Source organism: Anomaloglossus baeobatrachus, chromosome 3 (genome assembly GCF_048569485.1).
Source record: "Anomaloglossus baeobatrachus isolate aAnoBae1 chromosome 3, aAnoBae1.hap1, whole genome shotgun sequence".
Taxonomy (NCBI): domain Eukaryota; kingdom Metazoa; phylum Chordata; class Amphibia; order Anura; family Aromobatidae; genus Anomaloglossus; species Anomaloglossus baeobatrachus.
Window position 1 is genome coordinate 16,635,334 of NC_134355.1, and position 25,945 is coordinate 16,661,278.

Consider the following 25,945-nt stretch of genomic DNA (forward strand, 5'->3'; position numbering starts at 1 on the left):
AGTGCTAACCACCAAGACACCATAGTCCTCACCACTGAGCCACCATATAGTGCTAATCACTGAGCCACCATATAGTGCTGACCACTGAGCAACCATATAGTGCTAACCACTGAACCATCATATAGTGCTAACCACTGAGCCATCATATAGTGCTAATCAGTGAGCCACCATATAGTGCTAACCACTGAGCCACCATATAGTGCTAACCACTTAGCCATCATATAGTGCTAACCACTGAGGCACCATATAGTGCTAACCACTGAGCCACCATATAGTGCTCACCACTGAGCCATCATATAGTGCTCACCACTGAGCCACCACATAGCACTAACCATTGAGCCACCCATATAGTGCTTACCACTGAGCCATCATATAGTGCTCACCACTGAGTCACCATATAGTTCTCACCACTGAGCCACTATATAGTGCTCACCACTGAGCCACCATATAGTGCTCACCACTGAGCCATTGTCACTTTTTTTGTCCATTCACATTGCATAGTCATCAGCAAGATATCTGCACCACACACTATAGGCTCTTATTACTTCATCTGTCCTCATAGCTTGTATGTTTGATGCATTTTGTGTTGCTCTGTAGTGTCTGATACTGATTGTACATATAGTGATGTGCGGAATATGACGTCACCACAAAATAGAATCAGGGCTGAAATAAAGGTAAGACGTCATAGTGAGGGCAGCGGCGCTGTGTGACAGAGCATACAGGACCTGCGGTGATGTCATAGTCATGTGATCACATACACACATCTTACTGGATAACATAACATGGTCACATGACAGGAAGTGCAACACAGTAGAAAAAACATCTCCCAGCTTTCCTACTCCCTATGTGACTGATCACATGACCATGACATCACCACAGGTCCTGCAGTTGCTCGGATACAACATGTGCAGATGATTTCCTGTCTCCTCGTACGTCGTGCAGAGTCGTCTTCCAGACTTCTTATCAAGCAGCACAGCGCAGAGATCCTGGAGGCTCCGCCCCTTCAGGTGACATCACTACCACATCCTGGGAGGCTCCGCCCCTTCAGGTGACATCACTACCACATCCTGGGAGACTCCACCCTTCAGGTGACATCACTACCACATCCTGGGAGACTCCGCCCTTCAGGTGACATCACTACCACATCCTGGGAGACTCCGCCCTTCAGGTGACATCACTACCACATCCTGGGAGACTCCGCCCCTTCAGGTGACATCACTACCACATCCTGGGAGACTCCACCCTTCAGGTGACATCACTACCACATCCTGGGAGACTCCGCCCCTTCAGGTGATATCACTACCACATCCTGGGAGACTCCGCCCCTTCAGGTGACATCACTACCACATCCTGGGAGACTCCGCCCTTCAGGTGACATCACTACCACATCCTGGGAGACTCTGTCCTTCAGGTGACATCACTACCACATCCTGGGAGACTCCGCCCCTTCAGGTGACATCACTACCACATCCTGGGAGACCCCACCCTTCAGGTGACATCACTACCACATCCTGGGAGACTCCACCCTTCAGGTGACATCACTACCACATCCTGGGAGACCCCACCCTTCAGGTGACATCACTACCACATCCTGGGAGACCCCACCCTTCAGGTGACATCACTACCACATCCTGGGAGACTCCGCCCCTTCAGGTGACATCACTACCACATCCTGGGAGACTCTGTCCTTCAGGTGACATCACTACCACATCCTGGGAGACTCTGTCCTTCAGGTGACATCACTACCACATCCTGGGAGACTCCGCCCTTCAGGTGACATCACTACCACATCCTGGGAGACCCCACCCTTCAGGTGACATCACTACCACATCCTGGGAGACTCCGCCCCTTCAGGTGATATCACTACCACATCCTGGGAGACCCCACCCTTCAGGTGACATCACTACCACATCCTGGGAGACTCCACCCTTCAGGTGACATCACTACCACATCCTGGGAGACTCCGCCCCTTCAGGAGACATCACTACCACATCCTGGGAGGCTCCGCCCTTCAGGTGACATCACTACCACATCCTGGGAGACCCCACCCTTCAGGTGACATCACTACCACATCCTGGGAGACTCCGCCCCTTCAGGTGATATCACTACCACATCCTGGGAGACTCCGCCCTTCAGGTGACATCACTACCACATCCTGGGAGGCCCCACCCTTCACGTGACATCACTACCACATCCTGGGAGACCCCACCCTTCACGTGACATCACTACCACATCCTGGGAGACTCCACCCTTCAGGTGACATCACTACCACATCCTGGGAGACTCCGCCCCTTCAGGTGACATCACTACCACATCCTGGGAGACTCCGCCCCTTCAGGTGACATCACTACCACATCCTGGGAGACTCCACCCTTCAGGTGACATCACTACCACATCCTGGGAGACTCCACCCTTCAGGTGACATCACTACCACATCCTGGGAGACCCCACCCTTCAGGTGACATCACTACCACATCCTGGGAGACTCCACCCTTCAGGTGACATCACTACCACATCCTGGGAGACTCCACCCTTCAGGTGATATCACTACCACATCCTGGGAGACCCCACCCTTCAGGTGACATCACTACCACATCCTGGGAGGCTCCGCCCCTTCAGGTGACATCACTACCACATCCTGGGAGACTGCCCTTCAGGTGACATCACTACCACATCCTGGGAGACCCCACCCTTCACGTGACATCACTACCACATCCTGGGAGACCCCACCCTTCAGGTGACATCACTACCACATCCTGGGAGACCCCACCCTTCAGGTGACATCATTATCACATCCTGGGAGACCCCACCCTTCAGGTGACATCACTACCACATCCTGGGAGACCCCACCCTTCACATGACATCACTACCACATCCTGGGAGACCCCACCCTTCAGGTGACATCACTACTGGGGATGAACGAACCCGAACAGTAAAGTTTGACGTTCATACCAGACAACGGGTGTCCAAGGCTCAAACTCAACTTTTAAAAAAGTCTGTGTCCGAGTTTGCATTTCGGGTGCTGTTCTTATGCTAATAAAGGCTGTTGAAAGGCTGCAGTGTGACGCCCTGGCCTATCAGGTCGTCACAGGGTATTGCACAATCTATCCTCCCGTGCAATATCCACCTCCTCCTTGGTTATGGGTCCCCAACTACATGGTGTTGCCGACAACAGCTAGTAAAATCCTAGGTACACTCTGCACCACACCCACCAGACACACCAGTTGACGGCCTGAGTGGAATAGGGTCGCCCACTTGGGGGGTTTATTAAGGGGAGGTCAGGAGTGTCAGGAGTAGGTCAGTGAAGTGCTGGACGTGAGGGAGAGAGGAGGTCAGGAGTTGGGCTCCTTGGAAGTACTAGGTGGCAGACAGTGGTCTGGGCCAAGTACGAGCTGGACCCCTGGTCGCAGGGGATCGTGACGAGGGGCACGGAATTGTCTAAGAGGATAGCTGGCGGCCTTATACCATCACCGAGCTGGGACCAGGGCACGACGGGGTACGTGGACCCTAGGTCAGGGAGTAGCTTCAGGCAACCTGACAATTTATCCGACGAGAACGGAGCCTTCAAGATCCACTCTCCACCACCCTCCAGAATCGGGGTACTAGCGCAACGAGGATAGGACTTTCCACTAAAACAGTCCAGAAAATCCCAAGCGTGAACCCTAAGAGCAAGCTCCCACAGTTAGCCACACTGGGGAGTGGGACCCGACTAGTTCTATACTACCAGGATCAACAAGCAAGTGAACTTAGTGCCAGGAGGAAGGTCACGGATTACCAGGCAGCACCATCGGGGACGGGACCCAAACTAGCTCCCCTCAGTGGCAGCGGTGTTTTCACACCCAACGGCACTCCCAAACATCATCAGAGAGTCCCGGGGCATTCCCCCTACCCGTGGAGGGTCCCAACACCTGGCTGTCACACTCCATCGCCCCCGGGTACTCCCAACTGCAGCGGTGGTACTCCACCTTACCACACACCACGGGTGGCGTCACGAACTCTAAACACATTCCCCTGTAAATACCCCCCTTCATTTGAATGGCCACACGATCAGGCGAGCAGTCCGGCTGCTGACACGGGGGCGGCACAGCAGCACAACGAGGCAATAAGCTTTACTGCGTGCAGAAGATGCCTGTAAGCTGCTGTGAACAAAATCAATAAATAAATGGCTTATAAAATACCTATTTTTGATAACCAGCCAAGGTAAAGCAAACACCTGGGGGCTTGTATTATCAGGCTGGGAAGGTCCATGGTTAATTGGCCCTTCCCAGCCTAAAAATAGCAGCCCGCAGCCACCCCAGAAGAGGCACATCCATTAGATGCTCCAATTATGGCTCTTTGCCCTGCTCTTCATGATTGCCCTGCTGCGGTGGCAATCGGAGTAATACTTTTGGGGTTGATGTTAGTGGTGTAATGTCAGCTGCCATTATGCATTATGCCCAGGGTTTAGTGATGGAGAGGCATCTATCAGGCACCCCATTACTAACCCGGTAAGTGTAGAGTTAAAAAAAACACAGACAAGAAAAAAACAGTTTATTGGAATAAAGACTCCCCCACACTCCCTCGTTCACCAATTTATTAATTAAAAGAAATCCTCAAAGTTCTGACAATCTATTGGTGTAATGTCCTACAATGCCCATTGAATCCTGTGGAGCTTCATTCTCAAAATGAGGCTCCATTAATCACTCACAGTCAGCGGCAGGTACAAGCTTGAGAAATTCCAGGTTGCCTCTGACCAGCAGTGACTTAGGAATCGATGGTCGTCATAAGACATTACTCCATTGGATTTTCTATTGGGCTCAGGTCTGCAGATTGGCTGGGCCACACCAGGACATTGAAATGCTTCTTACAGAGTCACTTCTTCGTTGCCCGGGCTGTGTGTTTCAGGTCATTGTCATGCTGGAAGACTCAGCCACAACCCATTTTTGATGCTTTTACTGAACAAAGGAGGTTGTTTGCCAAAATCTCGCAATACATGACCCCACCCATCCTTCCTTCAATACGGTGCAATCGTCCTGTCCCCTTTGCAGAAAAGCAACCCCAAAGTATGATGTTTCCACCCTCATGCTTCACAGTTGTGACGGTGTTCTTGGGGTTGTATTCATCCTACTTCCTTCAAACTCAGCATATAGAGTTGATACTGTCACGATTTCTATGTGCAGAGCATTTTGCACATTAGATGATCTGCTGTGTTTTCCTGAGCTACTGAGCTGGCAGGTTGATTGACAGTGCAGGCTTCCATGCTGATTCTGGGATGTGCTGATTACTAAGGTGCTCCATCTTCCTGGTAATTGCTTAGGCGTCTTTACTGAGCATGTTCTCCCAGAACCTCGTCAGTCGTACATTCTGGTTCAGTTGTTGTGCTGTTGGCCTGTGTGCCTGCAAGTGTTCTGATCTATTGTTTCTTGACTCCAGACTGTTGTTTTGACTCCTCTCTGCCCGCTCCCAGTTCCCGTCATGACCTCCTTCCTTTAGATCTCAGACCGTTACCTGACCACATCTCAGTTTACTCCCTGAATCTATTACGTGATTTCCTAGAATTCTGACCCCTGGATTGGGACCTGAATTCACGTCTGTGTATTCAATGAATCCATCAAAGACCAAAAGAATAAATGTAAAGGGTATACTCACAATTATTGACCATAGAAAAAAAACCCTTTAAAAATACATTTTATTATTTCATGTTAAAACAATCCCTAGACATACACACATAAACAGGACTGACAATCCCAAGAATGGGGATTTGACTACCCCATTCATCTGCCTGCTCCTTTCTGTTAAGTTTACAGAGGGGTTCCATTGGATGTTGGCAGACTTGGGATTGTCGGTCCTGTTTATGTGTGTATGTCTAGGGATTGTTTTAACATGAAATAATAAAATGTATTTTTAAAGGGTTTTTTTTCAATGAATCCATACATGTGCTCCTGTTACCAGACCCCAGCTTTCCTGACTACTCTTCTGTTTGTACATCCCGTAAGTAGTGACTGCATTACAGATACCAGAAAGTTCTAATTTGGTCTCATCTAACCACATGACCTTCTCCCATGCCTCCTCTGGATCATCCATCTGGTCATTGGTGAACTTCAATCGTGCCTGGATATGTGGTGGCGTGAGCAGAGGAACCTTGCGTGCCCTGCTGGATTTCAATTCATGACAGTGAAGTGTGTTACTAATAGTAATCTATCAGACTTTGGTACCAGCTCCCTTTAGCTCATTGACCAGATCCTCCCATGTAGTTCTGGGCTAATTCCTGACCTTTCTCAGAATCATTCTTACCCCATGATGCGAGATCTTGCATGGAGCCCCAGACCGAGTAAGATTGACACATCTTGTGTTTCTTCCATTTGCTAATAAATTGCGCTAACAGTTGTTGTCTTCTCACCAAGCTGCTTGCCCATTGTCCTGTAGCTCATCCCAGCCTTGTGCAGGTCAACAATTTTGTGCCTGGTGTCCTTAGACAGTTCTTTGGTTTTGGCAATGGTAAAGAGGATGGAGTTTGATTGATTGAGTGTGGACGGGTGTCTGTTATACAGGTAACAAAGTCACACAGGGGCAGTTAATACAGGTAATGAGTGCAGAGTAGGAGAAAAAATAACAGGTCTGTGAGTACAGAATTTTTGCTGGTTGATCGGTGATCAAATACTTATTTTATGCAATAAAATGTAAATTAATTATTTAAAAATCATACAATGGGTTTTTCTGGATTTTGTTTTATTCTCTTTCATAGTTTTTTAAGGTTGAAGGGAGACTCTAAGTCTATCTAGTTCAACCCGTAGCCTAACATGTTGATCCAGAGGAAGGCAAAAAAAAACCAATGTGTCAAATAAGCTCCAATGGGGAAAAAATTCCTTCCTGACTCCACATACGGCAATCAGACTAGTTCCCTGGATCATTACCCTGTCATAAAATCTAATATACATAACTGGTAATATTACATTTTTCAAGAAATGCGTTCAGGCTCTGCTTAAATGTCAGTAGTGAATCACTCATTACAACATCATACGGCAGAGAGCTCCATAATCTCACTGCTCGTACAGTAAAGAATCCTCTTCTCATCCTCTTTGTCACAGTTGATGTGAAACCTATGATAAAAATGCAGATCTCTCCATTCTTTGTAGGTGGGAAAACTTGCAAAATCGGCAAAGGATCAAATACTTTTTTTCCCCACTGTATCATTGGTAAAGGGTTTATACTAAAAATTCCATCATAACAGGTGTGTCCTCTGATACCTGATCAAATACATATTTTCCCCACTGTAGAAGACAATCGCTGAAACCTTCATTGTATGAGCTGCACAGTCCTAGAATTGAGAGTTACTTCATTGAAGATCTTGTTTCTTCAGGTTCCTTATGTTCAGGACTGTTCTCCTTTAATCGACAATGACCCTTTCCATCAGTGACCCCCCGAGGATGGAGCAGGACAGAGACCACATGGCGGCTCGGATATTAGACCTCAGCCTGGAGATAATCTACTGGATCACTGGAGAGGTGAGAGCTTCACATCACATCACTCTGATCTCTAGGAATAAAGCAGGGAAATGACGGGGAAGGTGGAGGATTCTCAGCCTCTGTGTAGTGACCGGCGTCTCCCCATACACAGGATCACATAATAGTGAAAATGTCATCTAGTGGGTGTGTTACCCCCCGTGTGTCGGGAGGACGGAGCAGGACCCCGAGTGACATCACCGAGCCTCCATCTCATTCACTGATACATGAGCAGAAGATCCTAGAACTGACCCACAGGATCACTGATCTGCTGAGCGGAGAGGTGAGCGCTGCCGGGAATGCTGGGACATTATACAATACCGCTGCCGGGGGAGGGGTCTGCTAATGACGGCTCATTGTGTGTGTCAGGTCCCTATAAGGTGTCAGGACGTCACCGTCTATTTCTCCATGGAGGAGTGGGAGTATCTAGAAGGACACAAGGATCTGTACAAGGAGGTCATGATGGAGAATCCCCCGTCCATCACATCCCCGGGTAAGAGGAGACCGTCCTGGGCTGTAGAGGAGAGGACAGGGCTGAGAGTCGTCTAGATTCCCCATCATCTGCTCATCACATACAGACAATGTATTCATCACTGCCGTTATTTCCTACAGATGGATTCAGTCAGAGAAATCCACCGGAGAGAAGTCCCCGTCCTCTATATTCCCAGGATCGTCCAGAAAAAGAGGAAAATGTCTCCCGTGATTCTGAGGTGGATGAGATGAGATTTCTACAAAAGAGTGATATCGATAAACCCATATTAGTATCTGTCACTGGTAAGAGCTTTTAATAGATATTTTTCCCTGTAAATATGAATTACTAATTAGGAAATTCAGAAATCTGTCTTCTCTTCTTCCTGATCAATAATATCATTACTTTTTTAATGATTGTCCTACATCTTCTCATCTGTCTACTACGTTACACATCCCACACCTCCTTCTCATCTGCCATCCTTTGTCCTATGTGCAGCACATCTCATCTTTGTCTACCACCCTGTCCATCCTCTCCACAGTGCTACACCACCCTACATCTTCTCCTCATCTCTGTCTACCATAAAACCCATCGTTTCTACACTACTACACTACTCTACATCTTCTCATCTGTCTACCAATCTACCCATCCTCTCTACAGTGCTACACCGCCCTACAACTTCTCCTCATCTCTGTCTACCATCTTTTCCATCTTATTTACAGTGCTGCACCGCCCTACATCTTCTCCTCATCTCTGTCTACCATCCTGCCCATGGTATCTACAGTGCTGCACCACACTTCATTTTCTCATCTCTGTCTACCAACCTTTCCATTGTGCTACTTCTTTTTACATCTCCTCCTCTACTCTGTCTACCACCACACCTGTGCTCTTTGTTTGACTAATAATCTAAAATCCTCCATAAACTGAATCTCCTATTCAAGGATATAATAATTTTCTCACAATGCATCAATTTTCTGGAACGCACTACCCTAGATGATCAGAGAATTTTAAACATTCTGTAAAAGTACATATAATTAGGCAGGTTACTCACTAACCTAACTTCTTTGTTCACCCTTTTTCTATATTTTACTGTGTTCCGTATGTCCCACCCACTCTATAGACTCAGTTTTGTACTGTTCCCATTCTGTAACATCTTTTGTATACTTTTGTAAACACTACTTTTTGGATGAAATATATCAAATGTAATGGCTTTTTTCTCTTGCTCTATAAACAACATCCTTGAAGCCATACTCAACTTCTAACGGGTGTCCATTAAGTGATGGTGGCTAGTAGTGTCTGTACCAGGATATATATACAGTTAGGTCCAGAAATATTTGGACAGTGACACAAGTTTTGTTATTTTAGCTGTTTACAAAAACATGTTCAGAAATACAATTCTATATATAATATGGGCTGAAAGTGCACACTCCCAGCTGCAATATGAGAGTTTTCACATCCAAATCGGAGAAAGGGTTTAGGAATCATAGCTCTGTAATGCATAGCCTCCTCTTTTTCAAAGGACCAAAAGTAATTGGACAAGGGCCTCTAAGGGCTGCAATTAACTCTGAAGGCGTCTCCCTCATTAATCTGTAATCAATGAAGTAGTTAAAAGGTCTGGGGTTGATTACAGGTGTGTGGTTTTGCATTTGGAAGCTGTTGCTGTGACCAGACAACATGCGGTCTTAGGAACTCTCAATTGAGGTGAAGCAGAACATCCTGAGGCTGAAAAAAAAGAAAAAATCCATCAGAGAGATAGCAGACATGCTTGGAGTAGCAAAATCAACAGTCGGGTACATTCTGAGAAAAAAGGAATTGACTGGTGAGCTTGGGAACTCAAAAAGGCCTGGGCGTCCACGGATGACAACAGTGGTGGATGATCGCCGCATACTTTCTTTGGTGAAGAAGAACCCGTTCACAACATCAACTGAAGTCCAGAACACTCTCAGTGAAGTAGGTGTATCTGTCTCTAAGTCAACAGTAAAGAGAAGACTCCATGAAAGTAAATACAAAGGGTTCACATCTAGATGCAAACCATTCATCAATTCCAAAAATAGACAGGCCAGAGTTACATTTGCTGAAAAACACCTCATGAAGCCAGCTCAGTTCTGGAAAAGTATTCTATGGACAGATGAGACAAAGATCAACCTGTACCAGAATGATGGGAAGAAAAAAGTTTGGAGAAGAAAGGGAACGGCACATGATCCAAGGCACACCACATCCTCTGTAAAACATGGTGGAGGCAACGTGATGGCATGGGCATGCATGGCTTTCAATGGCACTGGGTCACTTGTGTTTATTGATGACATAACAGCAGACAAGAGTAGCCGGATGAATTCTGAAGTGTACCGGGATATACTTTGAGCCCAGATTCAGCCACATGCCGCAAAGTTGATCGGACGGCGCTTCATAGTACAGATGGACAATGATCCCAAGCATACAGCCAAAGCTACCCAGGAGTTCATGAGTGCAAAAAAGTGGAACATTCTGCAATGGCCAAGTCAATCACCAGATCTTAACCCAATTGAGCATGCAATTCACTTGCTCAAATCCAGACTTAAGACGGAAAGACCCACAAACAAGCAAGACCTGAAGGCTGCGGCTGTAAAGGCCTGGCAAAGCATTAAGAAGGAGGAAACCCAGCGTTTGGTGATGTCCATGGGTTCCAGACTTAAGGCAGTGATTGCCTCCAAAGGATTCGCAACAAAATATTGAAAATAAAAAAAATTTTTTTGGGTTTGGTTTATTTGTCCAATTACTTTTGACCTCCTAAAATGTGGAGTGTTTGTAAAGAAATGTGACAATTCCTACAATTTCTATCAGATATTTTTGTTCAAACCTTCAAATTAAACGTTACAATCTGCACTGAATTCTGTTGTAGAGGTTTCATTTCAAATCCAATGTGGTGGCATGCAGAGCCCAACTCGCGAAAATTGTGTCACTGTCCAAATATTTCTGGACCTAACTGTATATATACAATACTGACCAAAAGTTTGGACACACCTCATTCAAAGAGTTTTCTTTATTTTCAGGACTCTGAAAATTGTAGATTCACACTGAAGGCATCAAAACTATGAATTAAAACATGTGGAATGAAATACTTAACAAAAAAGTGTGAAACAACTGAAAATATGTCTTATATTCTAGGTTCTGCAAAGTAGCCACCTTTTGCTTTGATTACTGCTTTGCACACTCTTGGCATTCTCTTGATGAGCTTCAAGAGGTAGTCACCGGAAATGGTTTTCCAACAGTCTTGAAGAAGTTCCCAGAGATGCTTAGCACTCGTTGGCTCTTTTGCCTTCACTCTGCGGTCCAGCTCACCCCAAACCATCTCGATTGGGTTCAGGTCTGGTGACTGTGGAGACCAGGTCATCTGGCGTAGCACCCCATCACTCTCCTTCTTAGTCAAATAGCCCTTACACAGCCTGGAGGGGTGTTTGGGGTCATTGTCCTGTTGAAAAATAAATGATGGTCCAACTAAACGCAAACCGGATGGAATAGCATGCTGCTGCAAGATGCTGTGTTAGGCATGCTGGTTCAGTATGAATTCAATTTTGAAAAAATCCCCAACAGTGTTACCAGCAAAGCCCCCCCACACCATCACACCTCCTCCTCCATGCTTCACGATGGGAACCAGCCATTCTTTTCTACAAAAACACGGTGGTTGCATCCAAAGATCTCAAATTTGGACTCATCAGACCAAAGCACAGATTTACACTGGTCTAATATCCATTCCTTGTGTTCTTTAGCCCAAACAAGTCTCTTCTGCTTGTTGCCTGTCCTTAGCAGTGGTTTCCTGGCAGCTATTTTACCATGAAGGCCTGCTGCACAAAGTCTCCTCTTAACAGTTGTTCTAGAGATGAGAGGGTGTGTCCAAACCTTTGGTCTGTACTGTATATATATATATATATATATATATATATATATATATATATATGCGCAGTCACCCACAGGGGAAGAGCGAGATGTTGCAGAGGGGCCAGCTGGGATATGTAGTTCCACTGGCAGCAGATGGTAATGTCACGGTAGCTGAAGTAGGCCGCTGGACTCCTTAACACTTCCCTAATGTCCACAATTGTCAATAGCGGGAGGTGGCACTTATGAAGAAGGTATAGGACCCTCTGGGCTGCACTCCTATGGAGGTGGTGTCTGGGTGCAGGTGTTGGAGCACCCGTAATCTTTGTGCAATTACAAGCTGCCAGACACAAGGGGTGAACTTGCAAACATAACACTTTACTGAAGTGAATAATAGCACACAGTCTGTCTCTTAAAGGGAAAGTGGCAGCTGTTCACTATATAGGATACAATTAATATTTTGCCTATGAAAGAAGGCATCTTCTCCTTATGCAACAAGCAGGTTTGAGCCTCTCAGGGTGGCTGGAGCACAGTTCTCCTCTCAGGGTGGCTGGAGCACAGTTCTCTCAGGGCAGCTGGAGCACGGTTCTCCTCTCAGGGTGGCTGAAGCACAGTTCTCCTCTCAGGGCAGCTGGAGCACGGTTCTCCTCTCAGGGTGGCTGGAGCACAGTTCTCCTCTCAAGGCAGCTGGAGCACAGTTCTCCTCTCAGGGCGGCCGGAGCACAGTTCTCTTCTCAGGGCAGCTGGAGCACAGTTCTCCTCTCAGGGTGGCTGGAGCACAGTTCTCCTCTCAGGGCGGCCGGAGCACAGTTCTCTTCTCAGGGCAGCTGGAGCACAGTTCTCCTCTCAGCCTGGCTGGAGCACAGTTCTCCTCTCAGGGTGGCTGGAGCACAGTTCTCCTCTCAGGGCAGCTGGAGTTCAGTTCTCCTCTCAGAGCGGCTGGAGCACAGTTCTCCTTCAGAGCGGCTGGAGCACAGTTCTCCTCTCAGGGTGGCTGGAGCACAGTTCTCTCAGAGCGGCTGGAGCACAGTTCTTCTCTCAGGGCGGCTGGAGCACAGTTCTCCTCTCAGGGCGGCTGGAGCACAGTTCTCCTCTCAGGGCGGCCGGAGCACAGTTCTCTTCTCAGGGCAGCTGGAGCACAGTTCTCCTCTCAGGGCGGCTGGAGCACAGTTCTCCTCTCAGGGCGGCTGGAGCACAGTTCTCCTCTCAGCCTGGCTGGAGCACAGTTCTCCTCTCAGGGTGGCTGGAGCACAGTTCTCCTCTCAGGGCAGCTGGAGTTCAGTTCTCCTGTCAGGGCAGCTGGAGTTCAGTTCTCCTCTCAGAGCGGCTGGAGCACAGTTCTCCTCTCAGAGCGGCTGGAGCACAGTTCTCCTCTTAGGGTGGCTGGAGCACAGTTCTCTCAGAGCGGCTGGAGCACAGTTCTCCTCTCAGGGCGGCTGGAGCACAGTTCTCCTCTCAGGGCGGCTGGAGCACAGTTCTCTCAGAGCGGCTGGAGCACAGTTCTCCTCTCAGGGCGGCTGGAGCACAGTTCTCCTCTCAGGGCGGCTGGAGCACAGTTCTCCTCTCAACTCGGCTGGAGCACAGTTCTCTCAGAGCGGCTGGAGCACAGTTCTCCTCTCAGAGCGGCTGGAGCACAGTTCTCCTCTTAGGGCGGCTGGAGCACAGTTCTCCTCTCAGGGCGGCTGTAGCACAGTTCTCCTCTTAGGGCGGCTGTAGCACAGTTCTCCTCTCAGGGTGGCTGGAGCACAGTTCTCCTCTCAGGGCGGCTGGAGCACAGTTCTCTCAGAGCGGCTGGAGCACAGTTCTCCTCTCAGAGCGGCTGGAGCACAGTTCTCCTCTCAGGGCGGCTCGAGCACAGTTCTCCTCTAAGGGCGGCTGGAGCACAGTTCTCCTCCCAGGGCGGCTGGAGCACAGTTCTCCTCTTAGGGCGGCTGGAGCACAGTTCTCCTCTCAGGGCGGCTGGAGCACAGTTCTCCTCTCAGGGCAGCTGGAGCACCGTTCTCCTCTCAGGGCGGCTGTAGCACAGTTCTCCTCTTAGGGCGGCTGTAGCACAGTTCTCCTCTCAGGGCGGCTGGAGCACCGTTCTCCTCTCATGGCGGCTGGAGCACCGTTCTCCTCTCATGGCGGCTGGAGCACAGTTCTCCTCTTAGGGCGGCTGTAGCACAGTTCTCCTCTCAGGGCGGCTGTAGCACAGTTCTCCTCTCAGGGCGGCTGTAGCACAGTTCTCCTCTCAGGGCGGCTGGAGCACAGTTCTCCTCTCAGGGCGGCTGGAGCATAGTTCTCTCAGGGCGGCTGGAGCATCGTTCTCCTCTCAGGGCGGCTGGAGCACAGTTCTCTCAGGGCAGCTGGAGCACAGTTCTCCTCCCAGAGCGGCTGGAGCACAGTTCTCCTCTCAGGGCGGCTGGAGCACAGTTCTCCTCCCAGGGCGGCTGGAGCACAGTTCTCCTCTCAGGGCGGCTGGAGCACAGTTCTCTCAGGGCGGCTGGAGCACAGTTCTCTCAGGGCGGCTGGAGCACCGTTCTCCTCTCAGGGCGGCTGGAGCACAGTTCTCCTCTAAGGGCGGCTGGAGCACAGTTCTCCTCCCAGGGCGGCTGGAGCACAGTTCTCCTCTCAGGGCGGCTGGAGCACAGTTCTCCTCTCAGGGCGGCTGGAGCACAGTTCTCCTCTTAGGGCGGCTGTAGCACAGTTCTCCTCTCAGGGCGGCTGTAGCACAGTTCTCCTCTCAGGGCGGCTGGAGCACAGTTCTCCTGTCAGGGCGGCTGGAGCACAGTTCTCCTCTCAGGGCGGCTGTAGCACAGTTCTCCTCTCAGGGCGGCTGTAGCACAGTTCTCCTCTCAGGGCGGCTGGAGCACAGTTCTCCTCCCAGGGCGGCTGGAGCACAGTTCTCCTCTCAGGGCGGCTGGAGCACAGTTCTCCTCTCAGGGCGGCTGGAGCACAGTTCTCCTCTTAGGGCGGCTGTAGCACAGTTCTCCTCTCAGGGCGGCTGGAGCACAGTTCTCCTCTCAGGGCGGCTGGAGCACAGTTCTTCTGTCAGGGCGGCTGGAGCACAGTTCTCCTCTCAGGGCGGCTGTAGCACAGTTCTCCTCTCAGGGCGGCTGTAGCACAGTTCTCCTCTCAGGGCGGCTGGAGCACAGTTCTCCTCCCAGGGCGGCTGGAGCACAGTTCTCCTCCCAGGGCGGCTGGAGCACAGTTCTCCTCCCAGGGCGGCTGGAGCACAGTTCTCCTCTCAGGGCGGCTGTAGCACAGTTCTCCTCTCAGGGCGGCTGGAGCACAGTTCTCCTCCCAGGGCGGCTGGAGCACAGTTCTCCTCCCAGGGCGGCTGGAGCACAGTTCTCCTCTCAGGGCGGCTGGAGCACAGTTCTCCTCTCAGGGCGGCTGGAGCACAGTTCTTCTGTCAGGGCGGCTGGAGCACAGTTCTCCTCTCAGGGCGGCTGTAGCACAGTTCTCCTCTCAGGGCGGCTGTAGCACAGTTCTCCTCTCAGGGCGGCTGGAGCACAGTTCTCCTCCCAGGGCGGCTGGAGCACAGTTCTCCTCTCAGGGCGGCTGGAGCACAGTTCTCCTCTCAGGGCGGCTGGAGCACAGTTCTCCTCTCAGGGCGGCTGGAGCACAGTTCTCCTCTTAGGGCGGCTGGAGCACAGTTCTCCTCTTAGGGCGGCTGGAGCACAGTTCTCCTCTCAGGGCGGCTGTAGCACAGTTCTCCTCTCAGGGCGGCTGGAGCACAGTTCTCCTCCTATTCTGCATAGTCCAGGTAATGCTTTGCTGATGGAAGGACCTTCACAAGTCGTCTCCCTGTGACCACACACTAGTGGTATGGAGCTACTCACAGTTTTGGCGCTACCGTTCCCTATTGCAGGGGCTAGGGCAGACAGAGATCGTGGTATAGAAGTCACATTACACTGGTTCTGGCTAGAAGCACCTAAAAAAAAAAAGTATGGAGGAGAGCTCATGTTCAGCTTTATCTCTCCTGGTTGTAGGAAGCTTCACTCCTTTGTGGAGGAGATTATATGAAGAAAAAGATGTCCCCTCAGCATGGACAGGGAGAGAGATTCTGGAAGCTTCTTCCCTCTCTCCTGACTGGACCTGTTTGATCCAGTTTACTGGACGTGTCAGCCCTGAGGTGGAGGCTCCTCCCAGCTGTTTCCATGGCACCTTGTTGTGAGGAGAATACTGTCGTATGCATACATTGACCAGTAGATGGCAGCAAAGCACAGCATATGTGAAAGGGGCCTAACATATACTGCCTGACTCACAGAGCACACAGTAATCCTGGCACACTGCAACAGATCTACTGCCACACAACAGTTAACTCAGAAGTAGGAGAACGAGTACTGGGATATCACATGTTTATATAAGGTTGAAACCAGAAGTTTACATCCATTCTTAAAAAGTGTCCAACAGATGATGGCAGCTAGTAGTTCCTTTTGCTATCGTGGAGTTGGCAGTGACCGATCTAAAAAGAAACATCTGCAGGTTTTCCTTCCGCTCTCTATACAGACACATCTGCAGGTTTTTCCTTCCGCTCTCTATAAAGACACATCTGCAGGTGTTTCCCTTCGCTCTCTATAAAGACACATCTGCAGGTTTTTCCCTCCGCTTTCTATACAGACACATCTGCAGGTGTTTCCCTCTGCTCTTTATACAGACACATGTGAAGGTTTTTCCCTCCACTCTCTATACAGACACATCTGCAGGTTTTTCCCTCCACTTTCTATACAGACACATCTGCAGGTGTTTCCCTCCGCTCTCTATAAAGACACATCTGCAGGTTTTTCCCTCCGCTCTCTATAAAGACACATCTGCAGGTTTTTCCTTCCGCTCTCTATAAAGACACATCTGCAGGTGTTTCCCTCCGCTCTCTATACAGACACATCTGCAGGTTGTTCCCTCCACTCTCTATAAAGACACATCTGCAGGTGTTTCCCTTCGCTCTCTATAAAGACACATCTGCAGGTGTTTCCCTTCGCTCTCTATAAAGACACATCTGCAGGTGTTTCCCTCTGCTCTTTATACAGACACATTTGCAGGTTTTTCCCTCCACTCTCTATAAAGACACATCTGCAGGTTTTTCCTTCCGCTCTCTATACAGACACATCTGCAGGTTGTTCCCTCCACTCCCTATAAAGACACATCTGCAGGTTGTTCCCTCCACTCTCTATAAAGACAAATCTGCAGGTTTTTCCCTCCACTCTCTATAAAGACACATCTGCAGGTTGTTCCCTCCACTCTCTATAAAGACACATCTACAGGTTTTTCCCTCCGCTCTCTACAAAGACACATCTGCCAAGTTTTTCCCTCCATTCTCTATAAAGACACATCTGCATGTTTTTCTTTCCGCTCTCCATAAAGACACATCTGCAGGTTTTTCCCTCCGCTCTCTAGAAAGACACATCGGCAGGTTTTTCTCACTATCTGACATGAAATCAGAATAAACCTTTCCCATTTTCGTTCACTTAGGAACCAAAATTAATTAGATTTGCCAAATGCCAGAATAATGAGAGAGAGAGAATGTTTTCAGGCATTTTTATAACTTTCTGCAAAGTCAAAAGTTTACTCCATGTCATTAGTATTTGGTCCCATTGCCCTTACACTGTGTGACTTGGGGGAAACGTTTTCGATCTTCTTCCACAAGCTTCTGACAATAGTTGTGGAATTCGGGCCCATTCCTCCTGACAGATCTGGTGTAGCTAAGCCATATTTGTAGGTCACCACTTGCACTGGACTTTTCAGCTTTGCCCATAAATTTTCAATAGGATTGAGATCGGGGTTTTGTGATGGCCGCTCCAAAACATTGACTTTGTTCTCCTTAAGGGTACTCTCACACTTGCGTTTATTTCCTTCCGTTACAATCCGCCCTTTTGGAAAACAGCGGAATCCGTTAACGGATTCCGCTGTTTCCCATAGACTTGTATGGGTGACGGATTGTACCAAAAGGACCTGCGTTGCTTCCGCTGGGCGACGCTCCGTTGCTTCCGCCCAGCGGGAGGAACGCAGCATGTAACGTTATTTTGAGCAGCGGAATCCTCTGGATTCCACTGCGCATGCTCTTTTTTTTTTTTTTTTAAATCAAACTTTATTTTGGCTCGCGGTGGCCGAACGTTCAGCTAAGCGCCCGCCCGCTGGCATGCCCGGCCGCCGGCAAGTGACAGCGCTCAGCTGAGCTCCCGCCGGCATGCCCGGGCTCCGGCAAGTGACAGCGCTCAGCTGATCACCCGGCGGCCGGCTGCAGGGAGCGATCAGCTGATCACCCGGCGGCCGGCTGCAGGGAGCGATCAGCTGATCACCCGGCGGCCGGCTGCAGGGAGCGATCAGCTGATCACCCGGCGGCCGGCTGCAGGGAGCGATCAGCTGATCACCCGGCGGCCGGCTACTGGGAGCGATCAGCTGATCACCCGGCGGCCGGCTGCAGGGAGCGATCAGCTGATCACCCGGCGGCCGGCTGCAGGGAGCGATCAGCTGATCACCCGGCGGTCGGCTGCAGGGAGCGATCAGCTGATCACCCGGCGGTCAGCTGCAGGGAACGATCAGCTGATCACCCGGCGGCCGGCTACTGGGAGCGATCAGCTGATCGTTTACAATAGTCTGCCGCTGGTAAAACTGTAAAAAAAAATAAAAAAAATAAAAACGAATTGCGTTGCTTTGCGGCATCCGTTGCATCCGTTGTGCCACTATATGCAACACATCCGTTGCATCCGTTACACAACGCAATGCAACGGATACCGTTCAACGCAAGTGTGAAAGTACCCTAAGCCACTTTGTAACCAGTTTGGCTGCAGCTTCAGGTCATTGTCCATTTAGAAGACCCATTTCTGCCCAAGCTTTAAATTCCTGTCTGATGTCTTGAGGTGTTGCTTCAGTATTGCCACATAATCTTCTTTACTCATGATGTCATCTATTTTGTGAAATGCACCAGTCCCTCCTGCAGCAAAACAACCCCCAACACGATACTGCCTCCCCCATGTTTCACAGTTGGGATGGTGTTCTTAGGCTTCAAAGCTTCTTCCTTTTTTCCTCCAAACGTAGCAATGGTCATTATGGCCAAACAGTTCAATTTAGGTTTCGTCGGACCACGGGATGTCTCCAAAAATTAAGGTCTTTGTTCCTCTGTCATTTGCAAACATTAATCTGGCTTTTTTTCTGTTTCTTTTGGAGTAATGGCTTCTTCCGGGCAGAGTGGCCTTTCAGCCCATGTTGATACAGGACTCGTTTCACTGTGGATAATGACACAATCTTACCAGCTTCCGCCAGCATCTTCACAAGGTCTTTTGCTTTTGTTCTTGGGTTAATATACACATGTCTGATCAAAGCACGTTCATCTCTGGTACACAGAACCCGTCTTCTTCCTGAGAAGTATGATGGCTGGAGATTCCCATCTTGTTTGTACTTACGTATAATTGTTTGTACAAATGAACAAGGCACGAAATTAGACATACTGGCTATGTCATGAAAGTCAGTGCAATTCTGACCAATGATGTATCCAGTACATCATGGCAATCGCGGGTGTTCCTGTATTGTACCCCCACAATCACTGCCGCATCTGCATATTATCTAGTAGCCGAGACCCAGCTCTCACTGCCAGGAGCGGTGCCTGCGCCACTCCCAGCGGTTTAACCCGCCCTAAAAGCTACGATCAATCATGATTGCAGCATTGAGGAGGCAAGGAGAGGATCGTTTACCTTTCCCTGGTGATAGGGTCCCTGTAATGCGATTACAGGTACCCGATCACTGCATTGGTAACACTGGGTCATCACCATTACGAATCCGGGTTACTGAACTGCGGATCGCCTCACAGACCATGCCGGATGCATCTTGTGTGGGGTGAAGTGGCAGAACTGTGAGTTCAGCTTTGACCCTTAAATCCACTGCAGTGATCAAGCACTACAGTGGGTTATATCAGTCATCAGATCACTGAAAATTAGTTTCCCAGAAAGGGACTAAGTAAAAAAAAGTTTTAAAAAAAAGTTTAAAGAAAGAGTGAAAGTATTTTTTAAAAAATATCTGAAAATAAAGATCATAAAATGAAAAAAAAAATATTCCAATAAATATGTACATTTCTGTAACAAAAAAGAAAAAAGTACACATATTTGGTATTGCCGAGTCTGTAACAACCCGATATACAGCTCTGGCAAAAATTAAGAGACCACTGCAAAATTGTCAGTTTTTATGATTTTTCTCTTTATATTTTTGAGTAAAATGTAAATTGTTCTTTTCTTCTATAAACTACTGACAATGTCTCTGAATTTTCAAGCAATAAATTTTGTATTTATTTTCTCAAAATGAGAAATGGTGAAAATAACAGAACAATGCACAGAATGCACAGCGCTTTCACACCTCAAATAATGCAAAGAAAACAAGTTCATAATCATTTAGAAACAACAATATAATAATGTTCTATCTCAGGAAGATTCAGAAATCAATATTTTGTGGAATAACCATGATTTTTAGTCACAGCTTTCATGCGTTTTGGCTCCTTTCCACCAGTCTTTCACACTACTTTTGGGTGACCTTGTGCCACTCCTGGAGCAAAAATGTAAGGAGTTCTTCTTTGTTTGATGCCTTGTGACTATCCATCTTCCTCTTGATTACATTCCAGAGGTCTTCAATAGGGTTCAGGTCTGGAGATTGGGCTAGTTAACCCCTTCAGTGAACATGGTTAAAAAAAGTATGTCTTTTTATCATACTGCTGACATAAGAAGTGTAATAAAACACGACCAAAAAGTCATATATAAATAAAAATGGTACCACTGAAAACGACATCTTGTCCCACAGAAAAAGCCACCTTATACTGTAGCTCCATCAGCCAAAAAATTAAAAAACTATAACTCTCAGAATACAGCAATGAAAAAACAGTTTTTTCTATAAAATAGTTTTTATGGTGTAAAAGCAGCAAAACATAAAAAAACTACATAACTTTGGTATCGCTGTAATCGTAATGAGCAGAAGAATAAAACTGTCATCACTTTTACAACATGAATGGTGTAAAAAAAAAATCCAGATTTGCTGTTTCTTTTTGATTCTGCCTAGCAAAAAGTGGACTAGAAAGCGATCAAAAATTACTATGTGGCCAAAAATGGTACCAATAAAAACTCCAACTCATCTCGCAAAAAACAAGCCCTCACATGACTGTGCCAGCAGAAAAATAAAAACACTGTAGCCTTCAAAATTCAGTGATGCAAACAACCTTTATTTTGTAAAAAGCATTTTTAGTGTTAGTCACCAAACCTAAAAAAAAAGAAAGAAGCCTGGTATTGCTGTAATCGTACTGACCTGAGGAATAAAGCGGCCTGATCCCTTATACAGCATGGTGTACGGTATAAAAAAATAATTAAAGCTAATTTTTCAACAGCTGTTGATTTCTTCATTCTGCCGCTAAAAGATCGTGGTACGGCGTGGCTCATATTTATCCTGCTCTCCACGCTGAGCGCTTGCACCGGGATTACGTGTAAGGGTGCATGCCCACAATCAGGAATAGCTGTGTCCATACCTCTGTGTTGTGTAGTACAAGCACAGTGGATGGATTTATAGAAATCCCATGCCCACTGTGCTTCTTATCTCTGCAGCATAAACTGACATGCAGAGCGGCTTCCCTAGATACAGCATGTCAGTTTATACTGCGGAGACGTGAGTGTCCTCAGCAGGAAAATGGAGAGAAAGTCCACAGTGCCCCAAACCCTGATAGTGTGCATGGGCAGCTGCGGTCTCCTGTGTAGAACACTTGCGTCTTCGTAGGGGAAGCGTGTGGATCAGCCGGGCAGATCAATGCAGAGAATCACAATGGAGTTCTCTGTGTGAATGACACAGGATGCGTCATGCACCCGGGGCTGGGCAGGAGGACGGCATTCACACAAGAAGGAAGAAGCGCCGGACCGAGAGCAGCGACGCCCATCGGACCGGACCGCCCCCTAGGTGAGTATAATAAAGGTGTTTTTTATGTTATATAGCGAGGCCTGGGCTCTTATATACAGTATTTTGAAATGCCGAATATAAGAGCTCACTGGTGGCGGCCGCAGCTCATAATGGAAAAACCTGGTGACCGGTTCCCTTTAACTTTTAAATTCTTGCAAAATGGTATAGACTTTTCAGCAGGAAGATTCGAAGGTCGCAAATTTCAGATATGTCACAGATTAGCAGCAATAAACCTGATTCTGTAGAAGCATCGTCAAAATAATTTCCAGCATTGCGTTCAGTACGTGTTAGGCCAGTTTATTGGGAAAGAGCACACTTACCGTAATAGCTGAGGATCAGAGCCAGAAACGTAATAATATGTACTAAAGAAGCCATTAAAAGGACAAAGCAGGAAAAAAGTCAAGAATAGGAACTACACGGTTGAGAATAATAACATAGGAATAATAAAGTAATACAGAAAAAGCATGGAGCGATGATATTTTAAGAAGTAAGTCACCGAACCTGACGTCATTCTGTTGGTCAGTTGAAGCCATTAAGATTTGTTTTGCAGATACTTGAATATAGGAAACAAGGAACAAATGTAGTAAATTCTTCAGCTCTTTGTCAGGAAAACGTCCTATCATGTATCATTGCTTCTTGTGCTGGTACATCAGGTAATCTTCTTGTCCCCTTTGTCTCCCTCTTTTATACAGGTTTAACCACAATTTTGTTATTAATCACTAGATCATGTAATTCCTGTCTAAATTGTACATGATTCTAATTTTCAGGATATTTTTCAAAGAATGGCAAATATTTTGATTAATTGAAAATGTTTTTTCTAGGTGAAGACTGTACGAGAGACTCCCACGGACTTCTCCCTTTATCTCCGTATCTTGATGTAGAAGAAAACAATTCCACACAAAGTAATTCAGAAACTCTAAATGTCCCCGTAGTCCTTCACAGCAGCCACATATTCACTGATACTACTAGTCACAAAAATCAATCACCGATTGGCAATCAAACAACTGGACATAACCAGGACGAAATACTCAAAAGGAGGAATAATTTTAACAAGAACTCTAATCTTCATTTGAACGAGCAAATTCACAGAAAGGAAAGTTTATTTGCATGTTCAGAATCTGAGAAATCTTTTACCAAAGAAATCGATTTTGTTAGACATCAGAAAACTCACACTGGAGAGAAACCATTGTCATCTTTGGTACATGTAAATTGCATTATACCTAAAGGTTTTTCTGAAAGCCATCCAAGAAACCACACAGAGGAGAAGCCATTTTCTTGTCCTGAATGTGGGAAATGTTTTAGCAAGCAATCGAGACTAACAAAACATCTTAGATGTCACACAGGGGAGAGGCCATTTTCATGTTCAGAATGTGGGGGGTGTTTTACGCAGAAATCCAGTCTTGTGGACCATCTCAGAATTCACACAGGAGAGAAGCCGTATTCATGTTCCGAATGTGGGAGATGTTTTAACAAAAAATGGGATGTTGTTAAACATCAGAGAACTCACACAGGGGAGAAACCTTTTTTATGTCCTGAATGTGGGAAATGTTTTACTCAGAAATCAAGTCTTGTGAAACATTTAAGAATTCATACAGGGGAAAAGCCTTATATATGTCCTGAATGTGGGAATTGTTTCAGTCAGAAATCATATCTTTTGGATCATCTCAGAAGTCACATAGAAGAGACAACATTTTTATGTTCACAATGTGGAAAATGTTTTACTCAGAAATCAAGTCTTGTGGAGCATCTAAAACTTCATAAAGAAGAAAAAACATTTTCATGTTCAGAATGTGGAAGATGTTTTCGACACAAATCACGTCTTGTGAAGCATTTAAATATTCACACAGGGGAGACACCATTTTCATGTTCAGAATGTGGGAAATGTTTTAAAAGGAAATCGAATCTTCTGGATCACTTAAGAAATCACAGAGGGGAGAAGCCATTTTCATGTTCAGAATGTGGAAAATGTTTTACTCATAAATCAAATCTGGCGAAGCATCAAAGAAGTCACTCTGCAGTGAAGCCATTTTCATGTCTTGAATGTGGGAAATGTTTTAGTCAGAAATCAAATCTTGGTGAACATCTAAAAATTCACACAGGAGAAAAGCCATTTTCTTGTTCAGAATGTGGAAAATGTTTTAGCCAGAAGTCAAATCTTATTGAACATGTAAGAATTCACACAGGGGAGAAGCCATATTCCTGTTCAGAATGTGGGAAATGTTTCACGCATAAATCCGGTTTCATTCATCATTTGAGAACTCACACAGGGGAGAAGCCATTTTCATGCCTTGAATGTGGGAAATGTTTTAGTCAGAAGTCAATTCTTGTAGAACATCAAATTGTTCACTTAGCAGAGAAGCCATTTTCATGTTGAGAATGTAGTAAATGTTTTAGCCAGAAATCAAGTTTTTTGGGACATCTAAAAGTTCACACAAGGTAGAAACTATATTTATGTTCAGAATATAGTGTTTCAGTAAGGAAAGAGTAAAGGGTACTTTACACGCTGCGATATCGTTAATGAATTATCGTCGGGTCACGATGTTTGTGACACACATCCGGCGTCATTAACGATATTGCAGTGTGTGACAAGTACAAGTAACCTTAAACAAACGCAGAAGCGGTCAAAATCGTTTGCCGCGGAGAGGTCGTCCTGAAACCAAAAATCGTTCTCTGCTTATTAGCGATCTTGTTCCTCGTTCCTGCGGCACCACACATCGCTGTGTGTGACACTGCAGGAGCGACGAACATATCCTTACCTGCGTCCACCGGCAATGCGGAAGGAAGGAGGTGGGCGGGATGTTACATCCCGCTCATCTCCGCCCCTCCGCTTCTATTGGACGCCTGCCTTGTGACGTCTTTGTGACGCCACATGAACCGCCCCTTTAGAAAGGAGGCGGTTCGCCAGCCAGAGCGACGTCGCAGGGAAGGTAAGTCCATGTGACGGGTGTAAGCGATGTTGTGCGCCACGGCATTTGCCCGTGTCGCACAACCGACGGGGGCGGGTACAATCGCTTGCGATCTCGCTAGCGAAATCGCAGCGCGTAAAGTGTCCTTAAGTATCTTCAGGCCCGGCAAATCTGACAGGTTTTGGTATCTCATAAAAAACTGCTAGAACAAAGAAACCGATGAGGGGTGTGAGTAAACTGGGAAGACACAGACTATCTTTTACCTAGTATGCAGCTATAAATTCTGGTATTTGTTATCATGTAAGAAACACTTGCAGTTATTCGTGTAACATCTATATTCTCACTGGTCGAAAACGTAATCCTAGAAACTTTTCAATTGGAGTTATGGCTGCTCTCAAAGATTGAAGCCACTAAAGGGATTCCCTGAACACTTGAGAACTGAATAAGGGGATGTTTTCAGAGATGGAGGAGACACAAAAATACACAGCTTTTGTCTCTCGTTCTCTAGATTAGCATGGGAATTTTAAAGACCTTTTTGCGATTCTATGCTACACAGATTATTTTATGTGCTTCAATTGTTTTCAGCTGTGTAGTTTAGTGAGTGATAGAGATACGTTGAATTCAAGACTATGATATCAGTCGCTTTGAAACTGAAAGTAGAGACTGTGAGGTAGTGACTTGCTATATAGTGAATGGCTGGTATGTATTGCAGAGATGGCAGTCCCCTGCAATGTAAACCTGGAATGTTTACACTGGTACTTGTAGTTCTAGGCTTGTTAATGCATTCATGACCAGATTTACAAATAATCAGGGACAGGTTTACGAACAGTCATAGAGCTGAGTGGGTCTAGCTATATACATACCTGCACCCATCAGTATGTCTCATGTGTGTGTCATAATGAGACCGTTTGTCTGGACACATGACCCCCTCTGTTTGGAAGCTGAAAGACGTCTTAGAAGACACTGGAGAGGAGAGTACACGCAGGATAGAGATTCTGTATGGTGATGATGCAGCCTCTGGCAGAGATCCTGTGCGGGTACTGACAGCGGGAATTCTGTGCTTGGAAGAAGCAAGCTTCCGGAGCTGTGGACTGACAGGAGTCAGGGTATGGAGCTTCTGAAATGTATCCTCAGTTACAGTTGTATGCTGACCGACGTCAGTGAGTGACGGTTGCAATACCTTCACTAGGATACTTCTGAGGGGTTGTATCCAAAGCCATGCAGGTGTACACGCGGATGAAAAGGACTGTATGTCATTTACATTTCTGTAAAGCCGAAGAAAGGCTTTTGTTTTGTTTCTGGAAGACAATTTATGTGTCTGTTAATAAACCAAC

General features: G+C 47.0%; 1 protein-coding gene across 1 annotated transcript; it reads left to right on the forward strand.

Annotated features, from left to right (window-relative positions):
- The first annotated feature begins 874 nt into the window (after window positions 1-874).
- Window positions 875-25,945, forward strand: LOC142295890 (uncharacterized). Its single transcript, XM_075339005.1, has 6 exons — window positions 875-1,007; window positions 7,340-7,484; window positions 7,597-7,764; window positions 7,851-7,974; window positions 8,094-8,255; window positions 22,527-25,945. The coding sequence occupies exons 2-6, from the start codon at window positions 7,377-7,379 to the stop codon at window positions 24,077-24,079; spliced, it is 2,115 nt and encodes a 704-aa protein (XP_075195120.1). The 5' UTR covers window positions 875-1,007; window positions 7,340-7,376; the 3' UTR covers window positions 24,080-25,945.

Bases quoted from the DNA above. Each gene is read 5' to 3' on its own strand.
- LOC142295890 (XM_075339005.1), top strand. From the start codon at position 7,377: ATGACCCTTTCCATCAGTGACCCCCCGAGGATGGAGCAGGACAGAGAC. The intron at 7,765-7,850 runs GTGAGCGCTGCC...TGTGTGTGTCAG, and splicing joins CTGATCTGCTGAGCGGAGAG to GTCCCTATAAGGTGTCAGGA. The intron at 8,256-22,526 runs GTAAGAGCTTTT...TGTTTTTTCTAG, and splicing joins CATATTAGTATCTGTCACTG to GTGAAGACTGTACGAGAGAC.